This window comes from Sciurus vulgaris (genome assembly GCF_902686455.1).
Source record: "Sciurus vulgaris genome assembly, chromosome: 2".
Classification (NCBI taxonomy): domain Eukaryota; kingdom Metazoa; phylum Chordata; class Mammalia; order Rodentia; family Sciuridae; genus Sciurus; species Sciurus vulgaris.
This window is the reverse complement of record NC_136462.1, coordinates 101,920,209-101,946,861: the sequence shown is the minus strand read 5'-3', so window position 1 is coordinate 101,946,861 and position 26,653 is coordinate 101,920,209. Positions and strand designations below refer to the sequence as shown.

The following is a 26,653-nucleotide window of genomic DNA, read 5'->3' as shown; positions in this document are numbered from 1 at the left end:
TTTGCAAATGTTAAACTTAGACTAGTCATGAAAAGAATCAGATTATTTATAAATTTAGGATTTGGGGTTTGTGTGTTTAATGAGCACATTCTGGAATGAGACAACCAAATAAACTTTATTCTTCAAAACCTACCTTCAGATAAATGTGGGGAAAAAAAAGTACTAGTAAAATGTAATCTTGAACCATGCGTATCATGTGGTCTGTTACTAATATTTAATATGTTGTTGCATTATGATTGTCATTCTAGGTTTATGATTATTGTGATTTTTCCCTTTTGTGGACTGAAGTTAGTAGAAATGGGCAGTTCTTTGCTGGTGGAGAGGTGCTTGCTGCTCATAGAATCCTCATCTGGACAGAAGATGGTCACAGTTATATCTATCAGCTGCTGAACAGGTGGGCTCAGATGGGGGCAGCATACAAAACATTCAGGTAGAAAATGAACTTTGGGAGGTTTATTATGGAAAAATCCCTGCATGCTGCCCATGATCAAAAACCAGAACAAAACAACTTTGGCACTAGAAGATTTACTCTGGGCTTGGTAGGCTTCAGCCTTTGTACAAAACAGCAGGGGATGAAGGAATGAGATTAACCATGTATAACTTGTACAGCTGGTGCTGGGTTTTCAAAAAGTCACTTGTAATTATTAACCCAACATTTTCTAACTAGAGTTTAGAAACTTGAATGGTACCATCCGGCTTTTGAGAATGGGGGTTGGGGGGGGGAATAAAGAACTGCAAATTTCTAAAGTTTGCTTCTCATTTTTGTGATGTAGTGGGCTTTCAAAAAGCATATACCCTGCTGATGGAAGAGTGCTTAAAGAGACCATTTATCCTCATTTACTGTGCTCTACTTCTGTGGAGGAAAACAAGGTAATGTAAGAAAAGAGTGGCTACCTCCAAGCTGTTTCCCTCCGTTTCTTAGATGAGTGAGTGTTGCTTTGTTTGTAACAGATTCATTCTTGAAAAAATTAACTTGAATCATCACATGAAGTTGTTAATGAGAAAATCAAGTTTAATTGTTAATGACTACTGAAGAGAAAACTTGGTGCTTAAAAATCTAGATGTCTAAAAATTATAAAAATAAAAAATTATTTTTGTGTCTCATAAAGCAATACCTAGTTATCGTAGGCAAATTACAAATGTTGAAAAACATAAAGGAGAGATTAAAATTCTAATTTTACTATCATAAATATGTACTGTGAATTTTTAAATTTTGTTTTATGTATTTCCTTCTCATATATGGAAATGTTTCAGATATTTAGAAAAGTTGTGAGAATAGTACAATGATCACATATATCCTTTATCTATATTCAGCAATTAGTAACATCTTGTTACATTTATTCTCCCCACACACACATACATGCACATTTTTTCCTTTGGCCATCTTGAAAGATGATTTGACAGAACATTGTTAACATTTTGATGTATCTACTTTAATTTTGAAACATTATGAGGTGGTTTTATCCTGATTTTTAAAAAACTTAACGATGTATCAAGATCATTTTCACGTGTACTTAACTACTCTTATGAGTAAATTTTCTTGTTAAAACAAATATAATTATGATTTTTGGTCGAGAGTTGAGAATATAATTGTGAGCTTGATTCTTTGCTGAATTATAACTTGACACTCTAGGAAATCTGAAAATCTAAGCACTTGTTTTATTTCAGTGGTGGGTGTTCCTTCAAGTAATTTTTAAACCTCTAGACTTGGTCATCAGTTAATTATCCCAAAAGGTATTTCATGGAGGGAGGAAGAGTTTTGAATTATTGATGTGTCAACCAAGAAAGCATGCCTTTTTTACAGAATGATGGTTTTCTTAATTAGGCATCAGAGCTGTTGGAAATCCTATAGTTCAATGATTGTCCCTTTAATATATCTGTGAAAAGTTTTGTTTCCAGAACTCGATTAAGAAGCTGTGCAGCCAAAATTTAGAACTCCAAGTGCCACTGGAGCATAAACAAACTTTAGAATTATGGCATATATTAAGGGCTGATTTTAAAATTATTTTTTGACACCAACAGAACCATTTCCTTTTTGTTTTGTTCTTGTTGTTTTGCTGTTTATCACAGAAGCAGCACTGTGGATTACTCAGGAAGGCATTTTCATTTATTTTAAAGGGCATGCTCTTTCCTCCAGTTTAGTTTTATAAAGTACAGTTTTCTCTAGAAGCCAATTGTAAGTCATACCCTTCAGAAACTTCTAGACTACTGCAAATATCAATGCTAAACATAACACTTTAAAAAACAACTTAAGAAAATTAACAGGAAACTACATTGCCATGTTTTTCAAAATGTAAAGATATAAATGTATGAGTCTTCTACCAATAATTCTTATTTAGAGAATCATAATTGCATCTGTGTCTTTAAAGTTGGACGTGCTTAGAAGTCAGTGAAATATAAGTAATGTAACCTAAAACAAAGGACATTGATCACCCATCCTTAGACCCTTGCTTGTCCTTTATCCAGTGAAAACATTAAAGCGAAACTTATTCTCTTTGTTCAGACACTACCAGTGTTCTCTAAATATAACACACCTTAGTCTCCCCTGCGGTTAGGAGGCAATGAAGGCATTGTGGTAGAATTAGAAGGATGAGTTTGAGAGATACAGTGAGCCTAGAAAAAAGGTTGCTCTGTAAACATATAGTTTTGATTATAATTGTTTTTTGGAGTGATACCGTAGAATTAAATCTGGAGGTTTGGCAGTCACGTGTTTTGAGAGTTGCCATTTGTAATACCTGTGAACAACTGCTTCTCGGCCTTTTGGCTAAGAGCAAGTGTAATACCTGTGAAAATATCTGCTGATGAAATTGTAGAGCAAGATTGGGGATACATCCTTATGTTCTGTAGCTTTCTGAGGATACTCCGGACTCTCACTTCACAGTTGGTGATTGCTCAAACCCTTGGGCAAGGTTCCTGACCATTAAGGAACTCTTACTCTCATGTCTCAGTTCAAGAGCAAGGTTGCAGGGCCAAGGTGGGGGTAGCTGGGATAGAAACACCCTGAGGATTGCAGATAAGGAATTTGGGTACATGAACTAAGAGTGATGATGACAGATAAGCATTTTTAAAAATTTGTTCTTTTTAGTTATACATGGCAGTAGAATGTATTTTGGCATATAATATATATATGCATGGAGTATAAATTATTCTAATTAGGATTCTATTATTGAGGTTATACTTGATGTGGAGTTACCCTGGTTGTGTATTCAAATACAAGGCTAGGAAAGTTATATCTGATTAATTCTACTGTTCTTCCTATTTCCCTCCCCACTCCCTTCCCTTCGTTTCCCTTTGTCTAATCCAATGGACTTCTAGATAGACAAACTTTTATTACATCTTTATTATTATCAAGCATACACAATGCCTCATTTATTTCAACTGCCACCAAGATCCCATTTTGAAACTATAGGTCAGAGAAGTTAATTCCTAGGTTTTGAACCCAAGTGGTTTAGCTTTAGGGTCTGATAATATGTCTTTGGAATAGGTTTGTCACTTTTACTGAGAAAAGGATAACAAGAATGGTTAATATCTATTGAGTATGTACTGAGTGCCAGACATCAATCTAAGCACCTTATCTTTTTTCATTCATTATTCCTCACATAATCCCATACAGTAAATGCTTTTATTAGCCCTCTTACACAGTTGGGAAGACTGAGACAAGAGGTTGGGTAAATTGCTTAAATTAAGTTTTACTCTTTTAATGGAACTACTGTGGTAAAACCAATATTAGAATCCATGCAACTGGCCCCAGAAAATATATTCTTAGTGAATATATTTTATTGCCTCTTGGAGGATGGCTACTGGGTACTGAAATGAAAAATCAGAACTCATGGTAAGGGGCTACAAAGGGGATTTATGTGAATAGCAGAACTAGAGAGGGAACTATTGGGAAGAAGGAAGACCAAGGGGTCAAGGAGTGGATGTGCTCAGCTGAGGAATGGCAGTATGGAATGTGAGGGTGGAGGGAATGGCAACCCCCAGAGAACTTTGCCTGCAGGAGCAGAGAGAACACAGTGTGAGGTGGATGTGCTGCCACCATGAGTAAGGCCCCCCACTCCACTCTCTGGAGCTTCATTTACATATCAAAACATCAAAGAAGGTGGAGTAATCAATTCTAAATTTCCTATAAGGCTCCCAGAGAGTTTGAGTCGTCAGTTTAGCCCAATTTTATCAACATCATTTCTAACATTTACAAAAATCATGACTGTGGGATTAATAAGACTTCAAAATGCCCTCTGAATCCTGCCTGTCTGTCTGACTTAATTGGAACTGTTTTCTAAAGTGCTGTCATTTCTAGACTACAGAGAATTACTATCTTGGTTGTATGGCCTTGAATTTGTGTCTTATTTTTTGTGTCTTAGTTCCGTCACAGTGATATCAACAATAGTTCATAGCTTTTTTGTAAGGTCTAAATATAATAGTATTTTGGTTTTTAATATTCTCCGAAGATACATTAATTATAGAATTTTCTACTTTTATACTGACATCTCAACCTAAAAGCCTATATTTTCTGTCCAGGAACCATCACTTTCAGAGACTTTTAAAATTCTGATGTCAGCAATTGCCTTTCTTTTCAGGACACTTTTTATTTGTACATTAAAAGAGGATCTCGTTTTTTGTTTTTCTAATCACTTAATCATTGTGATCTCTGTGTGTAATCTCCATATACAAGCCTGTCCTAAGAAGAGCTGTACTGTGCCAAAGCACTAAGGAGATTCTAGACATGTTCACTAGGGAAAGCACATCTTTAAGAGCCTTTTGCTGGATATTTATGTACTCTGCTTCAGCAAAACTTTGATTACATATATATAATTTATAACAATATAGAACAAATATAATGTGTATAATGCATATTATGCCTATACATAATGCATAATACATAATATATATTGTATATTATGGAATCATTTTTGGGACAACTTTGGGAGATTTGAAATTATGTATGTTAAATCTGAAAAATGGTCATCAGAAAAGGAAATGCATATTAATAACACCAAAGTGCCATATAAATATTAATTGATGCTGTTTTAACTGACATTCAAAACCAAAGGGACCCTAAAGAGATCAGGCCTCCTTAGTGGACAGTATGGGCTCTTGAGTTAGAATTACTAGACTCCTTCACCATAGGTGAATCACCCTTTCACTCCCTCATCTGTAAAGTGAGGACAATAATAGTACCAAATTTATGGGATTATGGTGGGGTTATATAATTAAAATGTGTAAATCCCTTATCAGTTATGTGTGCATCTAACAGTATGTGTAATACGCTGTTATGGTTTGGATGCGAGGTGTCCCTCAAAAGCTCATGTGTGAAACCATGCAAGAAGGTTCAGAAAGGAAATAATTGCATTACAAGAGCGTTAACCCAATCCGTTAATTAATCACCTGATGGGTTAATTGAGTGGTAACTGGAGGCAGGTGTGGCTGGGGCATGTGGGGCATGGCTGGAGGAAATAGAGAATTGGGGCACATATTTGTATCTGCTAAGTGGAGATCTCTGTGTCTCTCTGCTTTCTGATCATCATGTGAGTTGCTGCCCTCTGTCACATTCATCCGCCATGTTGTTCTGTCTCACTTAGAGACCTGAGGAATAAAGCTGGCTGTCTATGGGTTGATACCTATGAAATCATGAGCCTTCAAGTAAACCTTTCCTCCTCTACAGGTGTTCTGGTTGGGTCCTTTTAGTCACAGCAGTGAAAAAGCTGACTAAAACATAAGCATAGCGAATATAGTCAAAAAGGTTACTCTTACCAACTCTCTGAAGTCTAGCTGATGACTTCGCTTTCTATTTTATGAAGTTCTTTTTTATCCTGAATCACAGAATATTTCATTTAATCCACTTGAAATTTTTTAAACAGTAGGAAATAAGCTGAAAAAAATTTAGTTCAACTGGGGAGACTTGTTCCTCCACTTATTAACACTGGTTATCTCTCTACTGTTAGAATGTTTCCAAATAGTTTATTTTATTTATTTATTTATTTTTTGTTTTGGCACAGAGCCTTCCCTTTGTGATGGGCTACATGAATGAAAGGAAAGAGCCTTTTTATAAGGTTCTTTTCTCTGGAGAAGTCTCAGGAAGGATTACTTTGTGGCACATCCCTGATGTTCCCATATCCAAGTTTGATGGTTCACCTAGGGGTAAGACAGTTTCCTTTTCTAATCACATGTCTTTTGAGAACTAATTCGTAATTAACTCAGTGGTTAGTTGTTTTTTTTTTTTTTCTTTTTCTTTGAGCTGAATAATATGAAGCTACCTATTAAAAAATTCTCATGAACCACTATGTATTAAATGCCAACATAAAAGCAAGTATAAACATAAAGCTTATAGATTTTTACTATTCAACTCACATAATTCAAATTAACACCAATTGAACATAACAAAGTATGAATGTTGGCAATATGAATATGTATTAAGCTGTTATTCATAGTTTTTGAAAAAATAATGTCAATAATATTTTTCCTATTATGAATTGATAAACCAGGTTTTCTGCTTTTGTTTATTTTCCTTTTAGAAATACCAATAACCACCACCTGGACCATTCAAGATAATTTTGATAAGCATCAAACTGTGTCACAAAGTATTATTGACCATTTCTCTGGGCTTGAAGATGAGGCAGGAACTGCCGTAGTCACTTCATCAGAGTACGTTCCAAGTCTTGATAAACTGATATGTGGTTGTGAAGATGGGACAATTTTCATTACACAAGCTTTGAATGCTGCCAAAGCAGGACTTCTAGAAGGGGGTTCTTTATTAAAAGGTGACTGAATTTTATTTAACCCTATTAATTTTCTTTAAGTTTCACTTTCAACAAACTACACTAAAAAAGATTCAGAGGCCTTTGCTGATACATTTGTACATCTTTTAATATTAAAATAAAACATACACGCAGGTTTTTAAAAATAAACTCAAGCAGAAAGTTATACAGTGAGAAACAAGTTTCTCTTCTTTCACCAACTATAAGTAATAGTTTCTTTTTGCCTTTATTGAATTTTTATGTATTTATAAGCATATACCTGCATAGCAGTATACATTTTTTTAAATTACATTACACAAATAGAAGCTTATTCTAAATTTATTTAAAGATATCCTTAAATAAATCTGAATAAAATATTTTGGTGTTTATTCTTTATAAACTCATTTTAAATGATTAATAATAAATTTTAATTGGACATTGATGTTTAGATTTTCTAATCTTTAGCTACTATGGATAATACAAAGTTGATTATCCTTGTACATATGTGTGGATATTTCTGCAGTGTTAGTCCCCAGCAGTAAAATTACTGAATCAACAATAGTTTGCATGTTTAATTTTAAAAATATACCTAAAAGTTTTTGTAAATAACATATCAGTATACGTGCATATCCAGTAATCGTCTGTGAAAATGCCTTTCCCCTAAGCTTCTGTCAACTTTGCTATTAAACTTTTTAATCTTTGCCAATCAGGGAAAAAAAAAGGTATCTTTTTGTTTTAATTTGTATCTCTTACTAATGAAATTTATGCATTCTTAAACATCCTTGTGCATTACCACAACAAATGCCTGCTTAATAAATACCATTATGCAGTAAGTTGTCAGATCAGGAAAGGAAATACAAGAGGTGATTTTAGGATGTGGGGTAAAAATTATATACCATTTTCAATGATATAAATCCTATTAGAATGTAAGGTCTTCAAGGGTAGAGACTGAATCTCAATATTTTTTTCAAGTCCTCACATTGCCCACTATTGTTCTTAGTTTACTGTGGTTACTTACTAAATGTTACTGACTTGTGATTCAGTACTTGACTGAAGTAGGGGAATAAATGGCAATGAACCGAGGCGAGGTAATATACTGGTTTATAGCTAAATGGCTGCTGTTAAAAGTTAGTGAAAAATCCAAGACCTTAGCATTTTTTATCTAGGCTGATTTATCCTAATATACAGAAAACAAACAGAAACCTACCTTTGACTTCTAGAAGCTGCATTAATATTTTTTATGATTTGCTAGGGGTATGAAGTTGGGGTGTGCCAGATGGACTACAAGTAACTACACTGAAATAATGAATCTTTGGGATTCAGCTTTAGTTTGAATAAAGAGGTTGTGTCTTATGGTCCTCTCCAGTTTGGGGAGAGTATGGTTAATGAAGAAAGAAGAAGGAGTATGGTTAGTCAGGAAAGAAAAGATGTGTCAATCATCCTGTGTTCCAGTACAGACATGGTTTGAAATAACCCTGTGCCTACCAGGTGCCAAGCAGAGTGCTAGGAAGTTATGGACATTATCTTATTTATTCTACCCAACAGTCTTCCTGAAGCAAGGATGATTATTATTCTAATCTTTCAGGAGCACCATCTATGGGTTAGAGGAAAAGGCAACTTGTCCATGGTGACACATCTAGTAGTTGATCACCCCAGAGATAAAACAGCTTTCTTTATGTTTAAGAATGTAGCAAATCTACATTCTTAAACATTATGCTTTGTTTTTGATGCTTGAAATTAATTCAGTTAATCTATCTGAATCTCAGGGACTTTATCTGTAAAACAAAGAGGTAGGACTAGGTAATCTCTAAGATGTTTCAAAGCAAAATGTTCTGTGAAACTTTTTCTCTTATGTTAGATTTGATCATACTAATTTTAAAGAAAATTAGTTTACTTTGTGGAACAGAATATATGAATCACTCATTCTTTCAGAAAAGTGTTTGCTGTAGAAGAATTGATAACTTGCTAGCATACTAAGGTATGAATAGAGTTGAGCAACCAATGTTAGTGTTTCATCAAAAGCATGATCTGGCTTCTGATAAAGCTGTTGCCTTTTGAGATGTTCTAAGTGTTGTTCACTAATTTTCTTGGATAAATGTGTATTTATATTAAAAATTGATAAAAAGAATTCTCTGAATTATTTCCTGGATAAAAATAAAGTTTTTACTGTTTGGTATTTGATCGTTTTCCAGACTCCTCCTTTCATAAAGTTCTTAAAGGCCACCACCAAAGTGTTACTTCCATACTTTACCCACATGGTCTCTCTTCAAAATTAGACCAAAGTTGGATGGTGTCTGGAGACCAAGGTTCATGTGTGATCTTGTGGAATATCTTTACTGAAGACATTTTGCATAAGTTCTTTTTGGAAGCTGGTCCAGTAACAAGTCTTTTGATGTCACCAGAGAACTTCAGAGTAAGTTAAGATTAAAAAGTAAAACAAAACACATAATTTGAAAGTCAATTGATATTACAGAACATATAAAAAACCAAAGAAAAATAAGCCATATTCCCTCAGGAGAAAAATAAGTTCTGTGCACCTATAATGTAACTGAACAATTTTCCATATTTCTTTCAGATCTTTTTATACAAATTTTATTATATAAATAATTCGGTTCTAAAGCAATGCTTAAGCAATTCTAACTTTATGAAAGCTACTTAATTTTTTCTAAATACTTATTTTTTTCTGTCTTAATTTTGAATATGGAATCATTGTTAATAAAAGTAGCAGATTAATGCAAAAACAGGTCAAACAATGTAGGAATCTATAAATTAGAGCTTAACTTTTGCCTTCAACATTTTCATTTTATAATAATATTGATAGTTGCATTATTTTTATTATGTGGATTTTTATTTACTTATCTATTTCTTTAGTAAATAATGAAATTTAAAAAACTTATGAGCACCTATCTTGTCTTGGGAAAAATGAAATAATTTTGTCATGAAATGTCAACCTAACTTCAGATTTCATAAAGCTAATGTCTTTGTTAAAAAATGAACAACCAAGTTTTGAGTTTCATCTAAAATAGAGACACAGGATCATGCAGGTAACGTGATTTTGTAAATTAGGTTGTATAATATTACCAAAATCAGCTACGATTTAACTTGCAGAAAACATACTATTTTTTTGTAGTAAGACATAGGAAAACAATATTTCAGCAACACAAATGGTTTAATAAAGCAGTGAGACAAGGTTAAGTAAGGTTTTAAGATAATTTTCCACATGATCACTTGGAATTCCTCAATATATCTTTTATTTCTGAGTTTCTTCTTTATTTTTCCTTTTTCATCATTCTTTCCTTTTCACTCCATAGAGCAGTCCAAGTCAGTTTCATTCTGAATCTCTTCTTCTCCTGCCTCAGTCATAGATGATTCAATTCTAAGAATCAAGATCCATTCAAACTAAGCAAAAAAAAAGGGGCCAGGGGGGCATTTATTCAGAGGGTATAGCCAAAATTGTTGAGACATCTGGGACAAAACATTACAGCAAGGGTTAAGGGGAATTTAAACTCTAAATTCCCAAACCAAGTTTTCCTATGCAAAAGTGTATGCTTGTATACTTGTATACTTTCCTGTGGATTGCATCCCTCTCTTGCTTCTTTCTGCGAATTATTTTGTCTTTCAAATGCCTATAAAACAGATTCTGATTGACCTTGTGTAGATCACTAGTATATATCCACTCCTAGCCTTAAGATTTGTATTCATGTTGTGTGTGTGTGTGTGTGTGTGTGTGTGCGTGTGTGTGTGTGTGTGTGTGTGTGTTAGGATCCTAAAACACGTTGGTGTGCCCATTCTAGAAGCTATGGGATGGCCAGGTTCTCCAAGCAGTGCTATGGTTGGGGAGAAATGATGTTTAATCCATTCGACAAGTCTAGGCTCCATTTGTATAGCAACTGCCATTTTGTAATTTTTTTCCCTCAGGATTTCTGTAATCTCCTTAACAAAAGATAATTAGCAAAGAAAACAAGTTCTCTAGTACCCCACAGAGAGGTTGATGATGGGTCCTGGGAGGTCTCAAGAGATCTTCACTGGTGCCCTTGTAAACACAACAGCTGCAATTCTGGGTAGATCAACAGTACCCAGCATGGATGGTCATTGTCCTGCACTGTGGCCAAGGTAACAACATGCTGACTTTTTAAAAAGTGTCTTAAGGATTGTTGTCCTCAGGAGCCTATTTTTGGTCCTTGTGTCTTTGAAACCGTGCATTCAGTTGGAACTATCTAATGCTTACCTCTTTTAGATTGTGTCTACACTGAGTTTCCTGTTTGGATTAGAATCTGTATAGTTCTGGGAACAGCACCAAATCACATTTTGAGGCTTTAAGTGGAAACTCTCAGCTCATGATACCCTTGGGCCTAAGTTTGTGTCTACAAATAGCTTCTTTTTGTGGCAACAAATTAGTTCTGGGGTTTATTTTATTCTGCATTATTTCCGATGTCTGTCTCACTGCCTGAATTTGCTGAGTGATGATCAAGTTCTTCATTTATCTTATAAGTAGATCTGGCCTAGAATTCTCCTTTTTACTTGTTTCTCTTGACCTTCCTGATAGGTTGTAGAGTTTAAACTGCACTCTGCTTTTAAAGTGCCTTACCAAGAGCTGTGTGAAGAGATACTACAGAATGTAGCAATGTCCTTTTTATAAATGAGGGTTTAAGAAAAATGTCCTATATTAGGAGAAAATATCTGATTTAATCAAAAAGAATACATTTGTTTACTTATATGTTTGTTGTTTTACCACAGCTGAGGGATGATCAGATAATTTGCTGTGTGTGCAGTGACCATTCTGTGGCTCTCCTTCACCTGGAAGGCAGGAGGTGCCTCCTGAGTGCTCGGAAGCATCTTTTCCCTGTGAGGATGATAAAATGGCACCCAGTTGAGAACTTTTTAATTGTTGAATGTGCTGACGATTCTGTTTATATCTGGGAAATTGAAACAGGTAAACTGATATTTTACTCTTTCTCATCCTTTATGTATTTTTGATATACAAACATGTGGAAAGTTCCAGAGAGGACATAGTAATGATGTCATTTGCTTTAAGCTTTGGTTGGGCTGCAATTATGACTTCAGCTGAAGGCATATGTGGAGAATAAAACGCAACAGCCTAACTCAGATCCTTACCAGCTGATGATTAGCTGACAGGGCAGTGCACAGGAATGAACCAGATATTTCTGGAAGCTATAAATAAAAACACAAGTTATCTACTTTAATTATTAACAAGAGAGAAATTTAGTGTCCTACTGGTCTCAAAGTATCATTAAATTCTGCCTTCTTCAGCATACTTACCATCTCAGCAACATTTTGAGCTAATTGATGATCAGTAATAATGGAATATAATTAATTATAAAACTCCAAAAAGTTGAGTCAGGGAAACTGAAAACTCAGTGGCTCAGTTGAACTTTTGATATCGTACCATACAGAATGTATAGTTTGAATTTAAAGGTTTTTTTTTTTAAGTTTTCCTGCATAACTGAAGATTGAGAATAATATATTTCAGAAAATGCTGGAACCTATCAAATTAGGTGAGGTAATTAATGAATGTGAGTCAGGGGAGTTCACTTGAGAGTACATTTCACTGAAACTATTGCATGATTTTTATTGATTAATCAGTGGTGGTTTTATGTTGGGTGTTATTAACAGACTGGCTAGTTTATAATATAGTTTAGTGCCATACTTCACCCAAGTAATTGCTGTTTTCTTTACCTTTGACTGTGATGTGTTAATGTGGGTGACTAACTTACTGAAGTTTTGAGGGTGTGGCATAAGCCTTACATTTGAATCTTGTTATGTGTCTTTGAAAGTTTACATGCTTGCTTGCTCATATGAGTTAGATTCTCATTACTAGAGGTATTAGCCACCATTTTATTGATGAGGAGTTGTCAGTGTGCTATGTAAATGTGCAAGATTGCACAGTTAATAAATGGTGAGTCAGTTTGAGGGCCCTGGTGGTTCTTTGCAGAATATGCTCACCATTAGGAGAGTTTCAGAATTCTTAGTAATGGATCAATCTGAGTGGCAGGTGAGTGTAATGGATAAAATAGGCTCTGAAGCCAAGGTTCGCCTCTAGAAGAGTTCTGAGACCTTCGATGGATTCCTTGGCTTCCTTGCAGGACACTTTCTTCATCTGTGGAATGAGTAATAGCACTGCTGTCTTGCTAAAATTAAATAAGCTAGTGCCTACAACTCTTGTACTCAGTATCTGTAGGTGGTAAGCCCTTAGTCATAGTTAACTAATATTAAAGAGTGTGGCAAAATCTTGATCTCGACTTGTGAAATCCAAGTCTGTAAAACACATGTACTTATAAATTGTTCAATTGTGTTTATAATTGTGAACACTTGCTTACAGAACAGATTTTTTAATAGATAATAGAATCCAACAAGAATAGCAAAATATCTTATTGCTGACACATGTTCATGGTCTCATTGCCCCATCAGGATACCTTTGGGCTATGCAACTTTTTGTGTGTGTTAGTTTTGATGAAGTGGGAAAAAAAGTACTCTTGAGGTTAGGCTTATTCCCTTTTTGTATTTAATTTTATTATTTCTTTTTAAATCCTCAAAATAGATAATCGAATGTAGTTGAACAATTGATAGGTAAACATAAAGAAAAATACACAATTCTGTTCTACCATCTAAACACAAGTGCTATTATTTGATTTACTTTGTCAGACTTATATCCATGTCAATAAATAGATATCCATATTGTATTTCAATCATGGTCCTGGTAGGAAAGTGAATTCAACTCAGGTTGGTTAAATGAAGAGACGGTAACAAAAGGAATATTTATAGGTAGGGGTAGGGATTAGGGAACAGACCACAAACAGATGGTGTGGTTCCCCAGCACCCAGACACTGGCAGCATGAAGAAGCTTTTACCACCTGTAGGGCTGAAGCCACAGAGGGGAAGAGTGTGTCACTAAAATCCAGTGAGAGCTGAATCTCAGGGGCTTGCTCACACCTGAAGTCATTCTAGGAAGGCAACTCCAGCCAGATCCTCAAGGCTGACACAGAGAATTGTGGGAAATTTTCTTCTTTCCCCTGCAGTCCCCTCCCTTAGTTTAAGCCCTCTGGAAGTCAGAGGTGAAGGGTGTCCAGTTCTAGGCATCATATTAGCTTCACTGTGGACAGAGCAGGACACAGGGGGGATCAAGTGGGCTGTCAAATGGACAGTGATTAGTATAGTGGCCATAGTAGACACATCATAGTTTAATCCCTGGTACCAAAAAAAATTTTTTTTTTTACTTCAGGAATTTCCTTTAGCTGGCTATTAATATCATTTCCTATTAAAATGTTTGTTTGAGTCTACCATATCAAATAATATGTACACATTTATCATCAAACTAACCTATAGAATATTCGATCCAAATGAGGCCATTTATTTATCTCATGCTAACTACACTGGTAGTTTTAAACGACCTCAACTGGACCTACGATGGAGCTTTTGATTGCTGGGAACTGTATCAGTGTCTTCACATTCATTATGTGTCCTTCACTTTTTCAAAGCATTGTCCCATTGACCATCCCATCTGAGTCCCTCAATGACCTGTGTAGGTGGCTGATGGCCCAATTTCCTTATCATACTCATTCCTTTTGAATAAGTTCATGCTTTTTTTTTTTTTAATCTTGTGTCTGGTATTGGCTTTGTTGTGGGTTGTTTTTAATCTGTATTTCAGTTTTGCCTAAAATTTAACGAACTACTTTTTCTTTCCCAAGCTGACTTCTTCTAGCTAAATTGGTTCTATCATGTTTCCTGTACTTGATCTTTAATTTATCCTTTTCCTGTAAAGGATAAGTGAAAAAATCTTGGATGAAGAACCTTTTCTATTTATATTGTCATGAAGTTAGGAGAGAAAATATCAGCTAAGACCATAACAGGCTTGAAAGAGCCTAGTTGGAAGGTGCCTATTCACACAAACGAATGATGATTAAGTGAACTAACCCAAATGTTCTTGGGCCTCAAATGAGTTCAACTTCACCTTGACCTGTTTTGGTAGTTTTAGGTCATGGTTGCCCAACCATAAGCAGGTCCTTAGCTTTCTTCTCCAAGTCGCCTCTGGGGTTTCTGGAGCTCACAGGTAGTCTCACCTCCTCTGTGTACTTCTGTGTGTTTTCTGTTTCAATCAGTTTTTCCTGGGCCTTTGTCCTGTAGCTTTGCTCAGAGCTGTCCTCTCTGTAGAGTTCAAACTTAATTCCATTTGTGAACAGAGCTTTTTTAGTTGTTGTTGTTCTATTTCTCCAGCACTCTGCCTCCTCTAAATACATGAAGGAGGAATAGATTCACATGAAGCTAGTTCCTCAGCTCTTTCAGCACTAGAACAAATCTAGAACTGGCAGAGAAAAAAACAGGTGTCAGTGAGATAAGAAATTTGGGGAAAAGGGCCTAGACAGAAGGCTTGGGAAGGAGATTGAAGCCAAAAGTTAATTTGCATTTGTGTCCAAAGTCTGCCTTGGTGGAAGTTTGGGGTGTGTGTGGTGTGCAGGGTCAAGACCTATGCCATCCCCTTGGGTGTGGAGGCTAGCAAGTGAGCCCTCTTCAGTTTTTCACAAATACTTTTAATAGCCTATTCTCACTTCATTCAAGAATCTTAGTGGAAGAATGCACATATATATTCTAGAGCCAAACAATCCCAGGTCTATTTTTCTTGAAATAGTAAAAGGTCTTTCTTTCTGTGACAATTGATATGGTCAGATATGTAGAAGGGCAGAGTTTGGGATGACAGGTAGGCATGCTCATTCCATGGAAGAGGCAAACAGCTGAAGTAGGGAAGTATTTGTGTAACATTGAGAACCCTCATCCTAGCTAGAGATGCAGGGCTGCCAGGCTGGGAGTGAAGAGCATCCCGTTTTGCTTATTGATTTCCTGGCTATCCCGTGATGGTTAGAGCTGATTAGGAAAGGGAGAAATTGGAGATGTCATTTTGATTAATATTTGAGCTCCCACAGTGTGTTTGGCACTGATGACTATGGGCAGCTTTTTGCCCTCAGTGCGGTGACACAATGGGGACGATGTAATGCTGATTTGTTTTCCCCCTAAAATATATAGCAGAAGTAATTTTTGGCTCTGAGCTAATTATTCTTTGAATAATTAAGTTTAAAATATCTTGAGGACTTTTATGTTCACAATACAGGATTGACATATCAGGAAATGTGTATAACAAGATTTCTTGTTTGTTATACATATACCTATTAGTAACAAAGGTCTTTTTCTGTTAAGCACACATTCTATGAAATATTCCATGTGTATATTTAGTGGAAAAATGAAACCTTGTTTGTTTGAACTTTTTTTTAAAGTGTTGATATGATGTTTCAGAAAAACATAATCTGTGTATGACTGGGTAGTAAGTATCTTCAGCTTTGTGGGATATATGATACCTGTTGCAACTATTGAACTTTGCAGTTCAAGAGAAGCCACAGACATACTCAAGGTATAGGTAAGGCTGCATTCCAATAAAACTTTATTCATAAAAATAGGCAGCCAGTAGCCATGGTTTATAGACTGCCGAGAAAGATGGTTGTTTCCATAACAGTTCATTCTTTTAAAGTAGGTCATAATTTTTGATCCATTGTACCTCATGGCTCCATGTGGTAGGCAGGACAGTAAGATTATACATATCTTACCAGTGAGGAAATGGAGCAGAGGTGTTGTGAGTCTGAAGGTCCTTGGGCTGGGTGTTGGCTCTTGCCCTGGGGCAGATGTCTTCTCCTTCCACTCTGGTGTGTTCTCCACTGCACCTCATAATAGTAACACCTCCTTCGAATGGAGACCAACTTTTTGAGACTGTCAAGCAGGAAATTAGATAAGAAAAGCTCTGAGAAGAAAGGAAATGACTGCCAGGAAACCTGCTCTAAGCTGTTTTGAAGAAGAGGGTCTTCAGTTATCTCTCAGAGCTTGGCTCTTAATTTACACATAGTTCTAAAAGCTCTGGTCATCTGATTTCTCAGATGACAGATTAGAAACAGCAAATTACATGTGGGGAGGCTGTTAGAGGCAGGCACTCCGATAGCAGAAGTGACAGCTGATGAGAATCAAGGAGAGAGGAAAGCTGTGTATCAGGGCAGATTTTTCTGAGCTTGTAGGAAGAGTCACCAGACACAAACCAAAAAAAGTTCTGAAATTGTTTCCCCTATTCCGAAAACTCTACAGGCCAAGGGCAGTTGCTAGTCCATGTCCTATGACTCATGTTGGAGGGTTGGGCTTTCTTCTTCCCAGGGCTCCTGAAGGAATACTGAAAGGCATTATGTCCATGGGGGATTCCAGACCCAAGGACATCTCAGAATCTGCTTGGTGCCTGAAATTCAAAGAACAAAAGTCTGACCAATGAGTAGGTAGAATGCAGAGCCTCTGTGAGTCATTTTTACTAATTTCTTCCTTTTCCTGCTCAGGAAATGTGGGCTATGTGACCTTGAGCAGAAGACTTTCCCACTATATCATGACTTGAGGATGCAGTCCCTAGTCATGATATGGCTTTTGTGAAGAAAGCACACGCTGGGTTTTAACACAACCACTTTATAAGCACATCATTGGAACAAAGCCTATGCATAGGAAATTAATAAATAAGAAAAAATAACATGTTTCAGAGTTGTTTTTAGCACACATATTAAATTTCATATCTCAATTTCTTTTTCTTATTTGAATCAGTGATAGCTGAAAAATTATTCAACTTACCATGATGCCATATAAATGAAACATTTGTTTTCTATGATTTCAAAGTGTGTAGTCTTAAGAAGAAAATTTTTCAAAAAATTAAGAAGGATGAATTTCGTCAACTAATAGTTTATAGACTGTATTTTAAAACATATTTGGTATTTGAGTCTACTTTAATTGCTTAGGGCGAGGGATAGGTAGAAAACATGTGGGACAGTTTTCTAGAAATGTAATCATATTTTCCCCAATAGAATAGAATTGTGTGGTTGAATTCTTACTTTGCCATAACAAAATGTCACACAACTTCACTATGTGAAGAATCATTTTTCAGTCCACAAATTTTACTTGCTATCCTTCTTTTATAGTATATAGTGGCTAGTATTGCTATACATACAAAATAAAAATTTTAAAATTACCCTAATGACCAGTTATACCATTCTGAGGGATGATGTTTCTTGATTTTCTCATGAAGGTCACTACTTTCTAGATACAGGGGCAAAGTTATGTTGTGTCAACTGCCTCGTCAGCACTAATATAAAGCCTCCATTACACGGGTGTTAAAAGTAGGTTTGGGGTATGCAGCATCCTGCGGTACCAGTTTCTGCAGTATATCATTTTCTTAAAGCCATGTTATTTTGTTGTGGCAGATTACAGATGGAACCCTCTTGGGATGATTGTTTTTAGAAAAGAAAAATAGGATACATTAAAGTACAGGATGAAATTTTTCCTATATCACCTTTTCCAGGCCCTTTTCTTTTATTATAATAATTACCGATGTTATTGCTCAACATATATTTTTAGTTTACTGCCTATTTTTTTAATCTTCATTTCTTTTCATGTGACCCTGGTTATCACAGCCACACTATAATTTGCAGTTTGGGCTCATACAGTATTGAGTGTGCTTGCACACTCATGCATGCATATGTATACAGTTGCAGATATGGACTTTGAAGTTCAATAAATAACTGCACAATTGTCAACATTTAATTTCTTATGTAGAAGGTGGTGTCCAGAGGAGTGATGAACATGAGCACTGGGAGTCAGATTGCCCAGATTTCAATTTAGTTCTACCTTGTCCTATTTATACCATACCAGTCAAGTGTTAACTGCTCAAAGAGGAGTTAAGTCCCTATAGCTGCTGGCACTGATCAACTATTAACTAGCATTTATTATAAATCCTTTAGAAATTGTCATCCTGCCTTGTGCTTAAGGTTTCTTTATCCCTGACTCCTTAACTCCTTAACTCTCTCCTCCTCCACACCTCCCCCCACCCCTCCCTTTCTCCTAGTTGAGCACAGTAGGTCTTTGTTATTCCAGAGAAGTGTCTACCACCATGAAGGACACTGCAGTGATCATATGGAACCTTTCTCATTAAAGAACTTTCAATATCTCAGGGAGCATTTGTACCTTTAAAACAGTTCAAGAAGTGTAGGAGAGTATGTAAGTGGAGGATGCTAAAGTGTCCAAATGTACTGATGGGAATTGTTGTGAAGGAAATTTTTATTACTTTTATTTTTATTACCATAGCGAAATGCACTCTCGCTTTCGTACTTACAATTTGAGGGTTACTCTCTGTCCTCACTAGACTAAAGCACCAAGACAGCAAGAATTTTTCCTGTCTTGGTCATTACTCTATTCCCAAAAACTAATGTAGCACCTAATGTATAGGAAGAACTTAACAAATAGTTGTTAAATTCAACTGAAAGTAAAAATGAAAACAATATTTAGCTTCCATGAGGACAAATAATGCCGCATGACTCATTATTCATTTCTAGTGTATCATTTCTAGTGATGTTATTGCCTAATATTTAAGAACAAAAGATTCTGCCACTATTTGTGCACTCAGACAAGTCACTGACTTGATCAAAGCCTTAGTTTCCTTGTGGTAATGATGATGATGATAACATACAATATTTGCAGAATATATACATTTATGCATACACACACATATATATATACATATATCACATGTTTACTATAATGAAAACTAGTGCAATGAAAGAAAAAATAATAAATTGGATTTCATAAAATTAAAATTTTTGTGCTTCAAAGGGCACAGTTACCAAAACTGTGAAAAGAGAGTTTATCAGAATGGGAAAAATTATTTGCAAATCATACATCTGTTAACAGTTTAATATCTAGAATATATAAAGTACTCTCACAGAACAACAAAAAAACAAACCCCCCAAATTTGAAAAGGACATAGGACTTGAATAGATATTTCTCCAAAGAAAATATGCAAATGGACAACAAGCACAGGAAAAAATTATTATCATCATTAGCCTTCAGGGAAATTCAAATCAAAATCACAGCGAGCTACTAATTCACATTAACTAGGATGTTTAGAATCAAAATGGTAGAAAATAATAAGTGTTGGCAAGGAGGTGGAAAATACAAATACTGGTGTGTTGCCAATGGGACTATAAAATAGTGCCACTGAATGAAACAGTTTGGCCTTTCCTCAGAGTTAAACAGGGAGACCATGTGACCCAGCAATTCCATTTTTATATGCCCAATAGAAATGAAAGCATATTCCTGCATAGAAATTGAACATGAATGTTTACCATAGCACTATTCATAATGCCCAAAAGGTGGAAACTACATAATTGTACATTGACGGAAGACTAGATAAACAAATTTTGGTATATACATGCAGTATAATATTATTCTGCCCTTTAAAAGAATGAAGTACTGATACAAGGTATAACTTGGATGAAATCTTGAAGACATTATGCTGAGTAAAAGAAGTTAGACACACACAAAAAAATCACCTTTCACGTGATTCTTTTTATATGAAGTATCTAGAATGGTGAAATAACCACAGAGACAATCGTTTGGTGGTTTTAGGAGATGAGGGAGGAGTGAACGGGGAGTGATTATTTAATGGGTACAGGGTATTCTTATGAGATGATGCAAAGTTTTGAAACTAGAGAGAGGTGGGGGCCGCACAACACTGTAGATGTACTAAATGCCACTGAATTGTGTAATAAATACACATTATATCGATTTCGTCTCAAATTTAAAAACCACAGAAATTCAGAAAGTATTAAGATATTGCTAAAAAGTAACAGAATCCAAGAATTTGTAGAAAACCATTATCAAAGTTCATGTATTAGACTTTTAATTTTTTTTACATATTAACATATGCAGAACTATGCCTATACTTATTTTTATATTGTAATTTTATGTTTTGATGTTTGCATTTCAATATAATTGATATCCTTTATAAGCCTATATATTTTATTGACATTTTTGCAAAAAAGGGTTCATGGTCTTTCCCAGACCAATGAAGGAATTTGTGACCTAAAAAAGGTTAAGAGCTCCTGTTAGTCTTAAAGATTTTCAAAGTGGGATGCATCAGAATTACTCAATGGTAGCGGTACAGTGGGAGAGTACAAGTCAATACCTGCTTTTTCACTTGGCAGGCTATTTTCATTTGCCTCCATATCCTTTTTTAAAATACCAGAAAAAAAATACAATAATAATAAAGAGTGTGGCCTCATTTTCAGTGAAATTAAATCAAATAATACTATAGCAATGAAGAAAGGTGTTTATCTTATCAAATATATATATTTTGTCCAAAGGTGTTTATCTTATCAAATATATATTTTTACTTCCATATGAAATCTCGATGGACATTTTTATATGCTTACGTGCACAAACGTGTGTGCACATACATACCCACCCCATACCACTATCACACTAGTTGTCTGTTAATTCTATCAGGTGAACATGGACCTTGATAAAAACATATAAACATTCATTTGATCTTATAATTTTACAAACATTTGCTCTTTTCCTAGGGAGGATTTTAAGGATGATCTAATAGGGTAGTCTGTTGTGTTCTCACAATTTTCTTTCCTCAAATTTAGACCTGTGCATCTATTAATGTTTATTAGTTATAAACACTTGAATAGCTGCCTACACAGTATTGCAGGTTTATACATTATGTGAACAGGGTTCTATATTGCTTTTAGATACCTGGAACTTACTTTTAAAATTCTACATTATAACCAGGATTGGTGGTGCATGTCTGTAACCCAGTTACTCAGAAGACTGAGACAGTTTGAGGAAGCCTCAGAAGTTAGTGAGACCCTGTCTCAAAAAAATTTTAAAAGAGCAGGGGCATATTTCAGTGGTAGAGCACCCCTGGGTTCAATCTCCAGGACTACAAAATTGTGTGTGTGTGTGTCCTATGATAGATGATAGATGATTATCTATAAATAATCATCAACTCCATCCTTTCTTGTTCTCCTGGAATCTTAATATACATTAGGCATGTTATTGTGGTATTTGCAGGATGTCTTTGGAACATTTTGTATGCTCAGATACAAATATGAGAATCAATACAATCTCACACTAATGATAAAAATAAATACTGTCTGCTCCTAAGATTACTTTTACCAATTAAGTTGCACCTTTTGCTACCTTTATTATTTCCTTTGGCAGTTTCTATCTTCTTGGACTTTCCTTTTCTAACAAAAAATAGTGGACATAGTCATTTTTAGCAATTTATGTGGTTTGATCACACTTTTGGATCAGTGCTGGTTGAGTGTGCTTGCCACATATTTGAATTTAATGTTTATGGGGGCTTTTCTACAGCATTCAAGAGGAACACTTAAGGGTGGCTGTGCTGTGACTTCTCCTTAGCCAGACCCCTTCTGCAGGCAGTTTACATAGACACTTGGAACGTTAGTGGGTTTCACAGCTGCAGCGTTTAGTGGAAATAAACCCAAAGGAGCCATCTGCCCTCCCCACGCTGCCTTCTTTCAATTCCCTAGCAACTTCCCAGTAGCCAGCTGCCACAGAAACGATTGGAAAAGCAAGACTCAGTGGACTGTAATGATTGTTATTCTCGGGGAAAGTAGGTTCTCTGATTTGGCTGAGAGATAAAGGATATTGGATGCACTTGATTCATCTGAGTGTATCAATAATATCAAACTTCTATCATTAACTAACTTGTTAGGATTTGATGAGGAAAGTATTTTGTTTCTAGGAATGAACCAGGTAAAAACCAAGCCAGAGTTCAAGTCCTTGCTTGAGAGTACTAAGCAAAGAATTGGACTGTGGGAATGTTATCAGAGTTTATCTTGTGTGCTACAAATAATGTTGGTTATTAATCTCAGCATTGTCAATAAATACTAGGCATAGATCGACTCACTCCTTTCTTCAGTCCTTTTCACATTTCCATGAAGCAGATACCTTTCCACTGAGGCCCATGTTCTGATAAGACATAAGACCCACTTCTGTCACTGTGAAGCATCAAAGTAGCAAAAACTCCACTAATGGACACAAGATGCTCTCTTACAGTTCACCATATCAGCATAAAGTAACTTTTTTTTTGAAAATTAAGTAAATGAATTGTACTTTATAGGGATAGTTCAAAATTGATGATTTGTGGGTTGAGGTTCTAAGAGAATTGGCATACAAAGACTTATTTGATAAGACAATTCAATTTTAACCCATACTTTACACTGCAGATTAACCTTGTTTTGGTCACCACATTTTTCTTCCATAAACATCATTTCTTGGCTTGAAAAGTTATATTACATTGCTACATATTCCTCTTTGTATGACTATTGTTCTAAAATATTCTTATTTCTACATCTTACAACCATTATGGTTTCCCCAAGATTAGTCTGTTATAAAAGCTAACCCTCATCAGTGATTTTGTTAAGGAAGTTGAACTTCCTTTAAGCACTGGATTTAAAAGAATATTTGATATGTTATAATATAATTGTAGATGGCATAAAAAACCCAGTCCTGCTGGAAGTTAGAATCAGATGGCAGAGCATGCCTGTATAAACATAAGGAGAATTTGAAGGCGTGATCTAATGTCTTGTGTTGTAGAAAACAGGGTCACACTAACTCATCTCATAGAATCTCTCTGTTTAGCTCTGGTCTCCTAGCTAAAAATTGCTTGGAATCCAGACTTACATTCTTGTCATCATAGCTTTAAAAGTCTAAAAATCTCTGAAAATTAAAGTTTTTATTAGTGTGGTAAAGCAACAAAATCAACCCTTAGCTCACATGAGGTTGTTTATCCCACTAAGTTGTCCCTCTTTCTCATTTTCCTCTTTCTCCTCCTCTTCCCCCAACTACTCTCTGCAGATATATACATTTGGTTTTGTCTGCTCTCCTAGGCTCTACTGTAAGCGTGTTATATAATACGTATATATGCATTGTTTTATCTCTTCAAAATATGAAAAACTCTGAATTCCAGAGCTTCCTGGTCCCACATGTTTTGGACAAGGGATTGTGAACTGCCCTTACTTTTTTCCTTCATTCTACTTAAAAGTGATTGATAGTTTTCTCCAAAATCTCAGCTGTACTCTGTCTTTGTTTTCTTACCTTCCATTCATTTAATGCAATTTGATCTGGCTTCTGCCTACACAATTCCAATAGAACTGATCTTCCTGAGATTTTCTCACTGCCAAGTTCAGTTGTCATTCTCTGGATCATGGGTGAGTGACTTGTCTGAAATCACTTTGTCATCAAAGTCCTTCTTTTCTGTGACACTGACTTCTTCTGATGGTCAGTGGCCCCTCTTTTTCGATTGTCCTACTTCTGCATACTCTCTCATTATTTCCTGAGTTTATTGTTAGCGTGTCTCTTTTTCTCTGTATTTTCCTTGGGCTATCATATCAACACAGATGTTTTTTTAAAAGATTATCACAATCATGGGAAAATACAAGAAAAGATGTTTGTGAAGTATGAACAAAGATGTTGAATTTTTGCAAAGCATAGAATTTACCATTTTAAAGTATATACTTCAGTGGCATTAAGTGTATTCACATTATTGTTCTACTCTCACCATCATCCATTTCTAGAATTTTTTCACCTTTTCAAAATGAAATTCTGTACCCATGAAACTAACTGTCCACTCCTCCTTTCTTCCAACCTTTAAAACTGCTATTCTGCTTTTCATTTCTATTATTTGGACTATTCTAGGCATCTCATATAAGTGGAATCACAGTATTTGTCTGGCTTATTTCACTAAGCATAGTGTCTTCAAGTTTCATCCATATTATAGCATGTGTCAGAATTTTCTTCGTGTCTTAAGTTTGAATAATATTCCATTTTAGGTATATATCACATTTTGTTTATTCATTCATCCTTTGATGGATGCTTGGCTTGGTTCAGCCTTTTCTCTACTATGAATGATGCTGATATGAACATTGGTGTAAAAAATATCTATTTGGGTCCCTGCTTTCAATTATTTTGAGTATATACCCAAAAGGTCACTGAGTCCTTTTGAATACCACCTATGCATCCTAAGAGATGGAGTGTGGCATATTGTAGCATAGGATGAGCAGTCACCCACACTCGGATTTTTACCAGACAAGGGGCCTCAGTAGGGAGGGAGAGCAGGTTGTTCTCTAATGCAAAATTAGTTAGGACAGTGACTGCTGCCAGAAATCCTATGTATGTTCTGAAAAACCCATTCCATGGTATCAGATGTACACAACTACACACAAACTGCAGACAGGTGATAGCAGCAGAAGTGATAAACTACAGAAACAGAGACAGTGGTAAGAAGGGGAAGGGTAGAATACTGTGGACAAATAACAAGAAAATGAAATTTTTTTTTAGAATTAAGAGCTCAACAATGATTCCTAGCTTTATATAAAACTCTATAGCTATTCCATGAAATTCCTACTCAGTAATTCTGAGGATATTACTGTTTCCTGTCTCAATACTATCAGCAATGTCTAGTGTTAAACTTTCATTTGACAAATCAGCTGTACACTACATTTTTTTTGTATGCTTCCAATAAAACATGGAATTATATATTTTTAGAGGTACCAAAAACATTTACAAATAAATTGTTCTAGGGCCATCTTTATCACTTTTTACTTGAACTATTGACAAGTTCCATAAATGATTACCTTGTCAGTCAAGTTCTTTCTTCAACTCTCCTCCTCATGTTGCCAATGGACTTTACCTACTTTAAATCCAGGACTGGTCATGCCAGTTCCAATGGGCTGTGGAAGAATTGTAACTCTACAAATTGGCATCTGGCCTTTCCCAGCTGTTTAAAGGTCAAAATACCTGCCCTTGCCACCCTCCCAGCCATAGGACATACGAACACCCTGTCACAGTTGCTCTTCTGAACCTTAGTTTCTTTGTACTTTGATGGATTGATTTAAGAATTAAATAACACAAAGTATCCAGTTAGTGGTAGATAATGGCAGTTTTGACAATGAGAATAACTGAACAAAAGACAAATAAGGAAACTGTTTTATTGCTTATATATGATTTCTTAGGATATAGAATGTTTTAAAAGGAATTTTTGGTGTGTATATGATTATTCCATCCTTGTTCAGTAAATGCCCAAATGATTTGTGATACTCAGAATGTAAGTTTAAGAGCAGTTAGAGTCTTAAATATCTAACCAGCCTTCATATTTGTTTGTTTTTATATCTTCATGCCTTTATTCATTCGGTTACTTATTTTGTTTGAGGCAAGATTTTCGCCTATGAAATAATGAAAAAGGAATTAAAGATTTGAGGTCTAAATCTATGGTCCAGAGTAAAAGTACTGCCACAAGTCCTGGTTGTGTTGGTTTCCTATTGCTGGGTAACAAACTACCACAAACTTAGTAGCTTGAAACAGCATCATTTAATATCTCACAGTTCTGTAAACTGCAGGTCAAGGTGAGCTCAACTAGGTTCTTTGCTTAGGATCAAGTAAAGACACAATAAAAGTTTTACCAACTGAGCTCTAAGCTAGAGTCTCTGGGGACAAATTAATTTTCAAAGTCATTCTGGCAGAGAATTTAGTTCCATACTGTTGTAGTTCTGAGGTTCTCCCTGGCTGTGACCAGGTTTTGCTCTCAGTTCTTAGAGGTTACCTGTGATCCTTCATTTTAAAAGCCAGCTGCGATACATGCACTCTTCCCTGGTTCAGATCTCCCTGACTTCCCCTTCTTCCAGCATCTAGAGAGAGCTCTACCTTTTTTTTTTAATTAATTTAATTTTTTAAAAATTTGTTCTTATTAGTTATAGATGGCAGTAGAATGCATTTACACACATCATACACAAATGGAGCACAACTTCTCATTCCTCTGGCTGAACATGGTGCAGAGTCACACTGATAGTATAATCATACATGTGTATAGGGTAGTAATGTCCATCTCATTACTTTACTTTCAGAGGGCTCACTAAGGCCTGGTGTGCTTAAATGGTCTCCTTTTTAGGCCAACTGATTGGATACCTTAATTATATCTATAGAGTCCTTTTTCCCATGTAATATGACAGTCACCAGAGTGCTTTCCCCTC

General features: G+C 35.6%; 1 protein-coding gene across 4 annotated transcripts in view; it reads left to right on the top strand.

Annotated features, from left to right (window-relative positions):
- Window positions 1-26,653, top strand: part of WDR72 (WD repeat domain 72) — a 143,767-nt gene that overhangs the window by 18,899 nt on the left and 98,215 nt on the right. For all 4 annotated transcript variants that reach the window (XM_079129918.1, XM_079129915.1, XM_079129917.1 and 1 more), the window contains exons 7-12: window positions 249-394; window positions 774-870; window positions 5,997-6,138; window positions 6,513-6,758; window positions 8,927-9,147; window positions 11,472-11,667. In XM_079129918.1, the coding sequence (XP_078986044.1) occupies window positions 249-394; window positions 774-870; window positions 5,997-6,138; window positions 6,513-6,758; window positions 8,927-9,147; window positions 11,472-11,667 (1,048 nt within the window). The remainder of the gene's footprint in view (window positions 1-248; window positions 395-773; window positions 871-5,996; window positions 6,139-6,512; window positions 6,759-8,926; window positions 9,148-11,471; window positions 11,668-26,653) is intronic.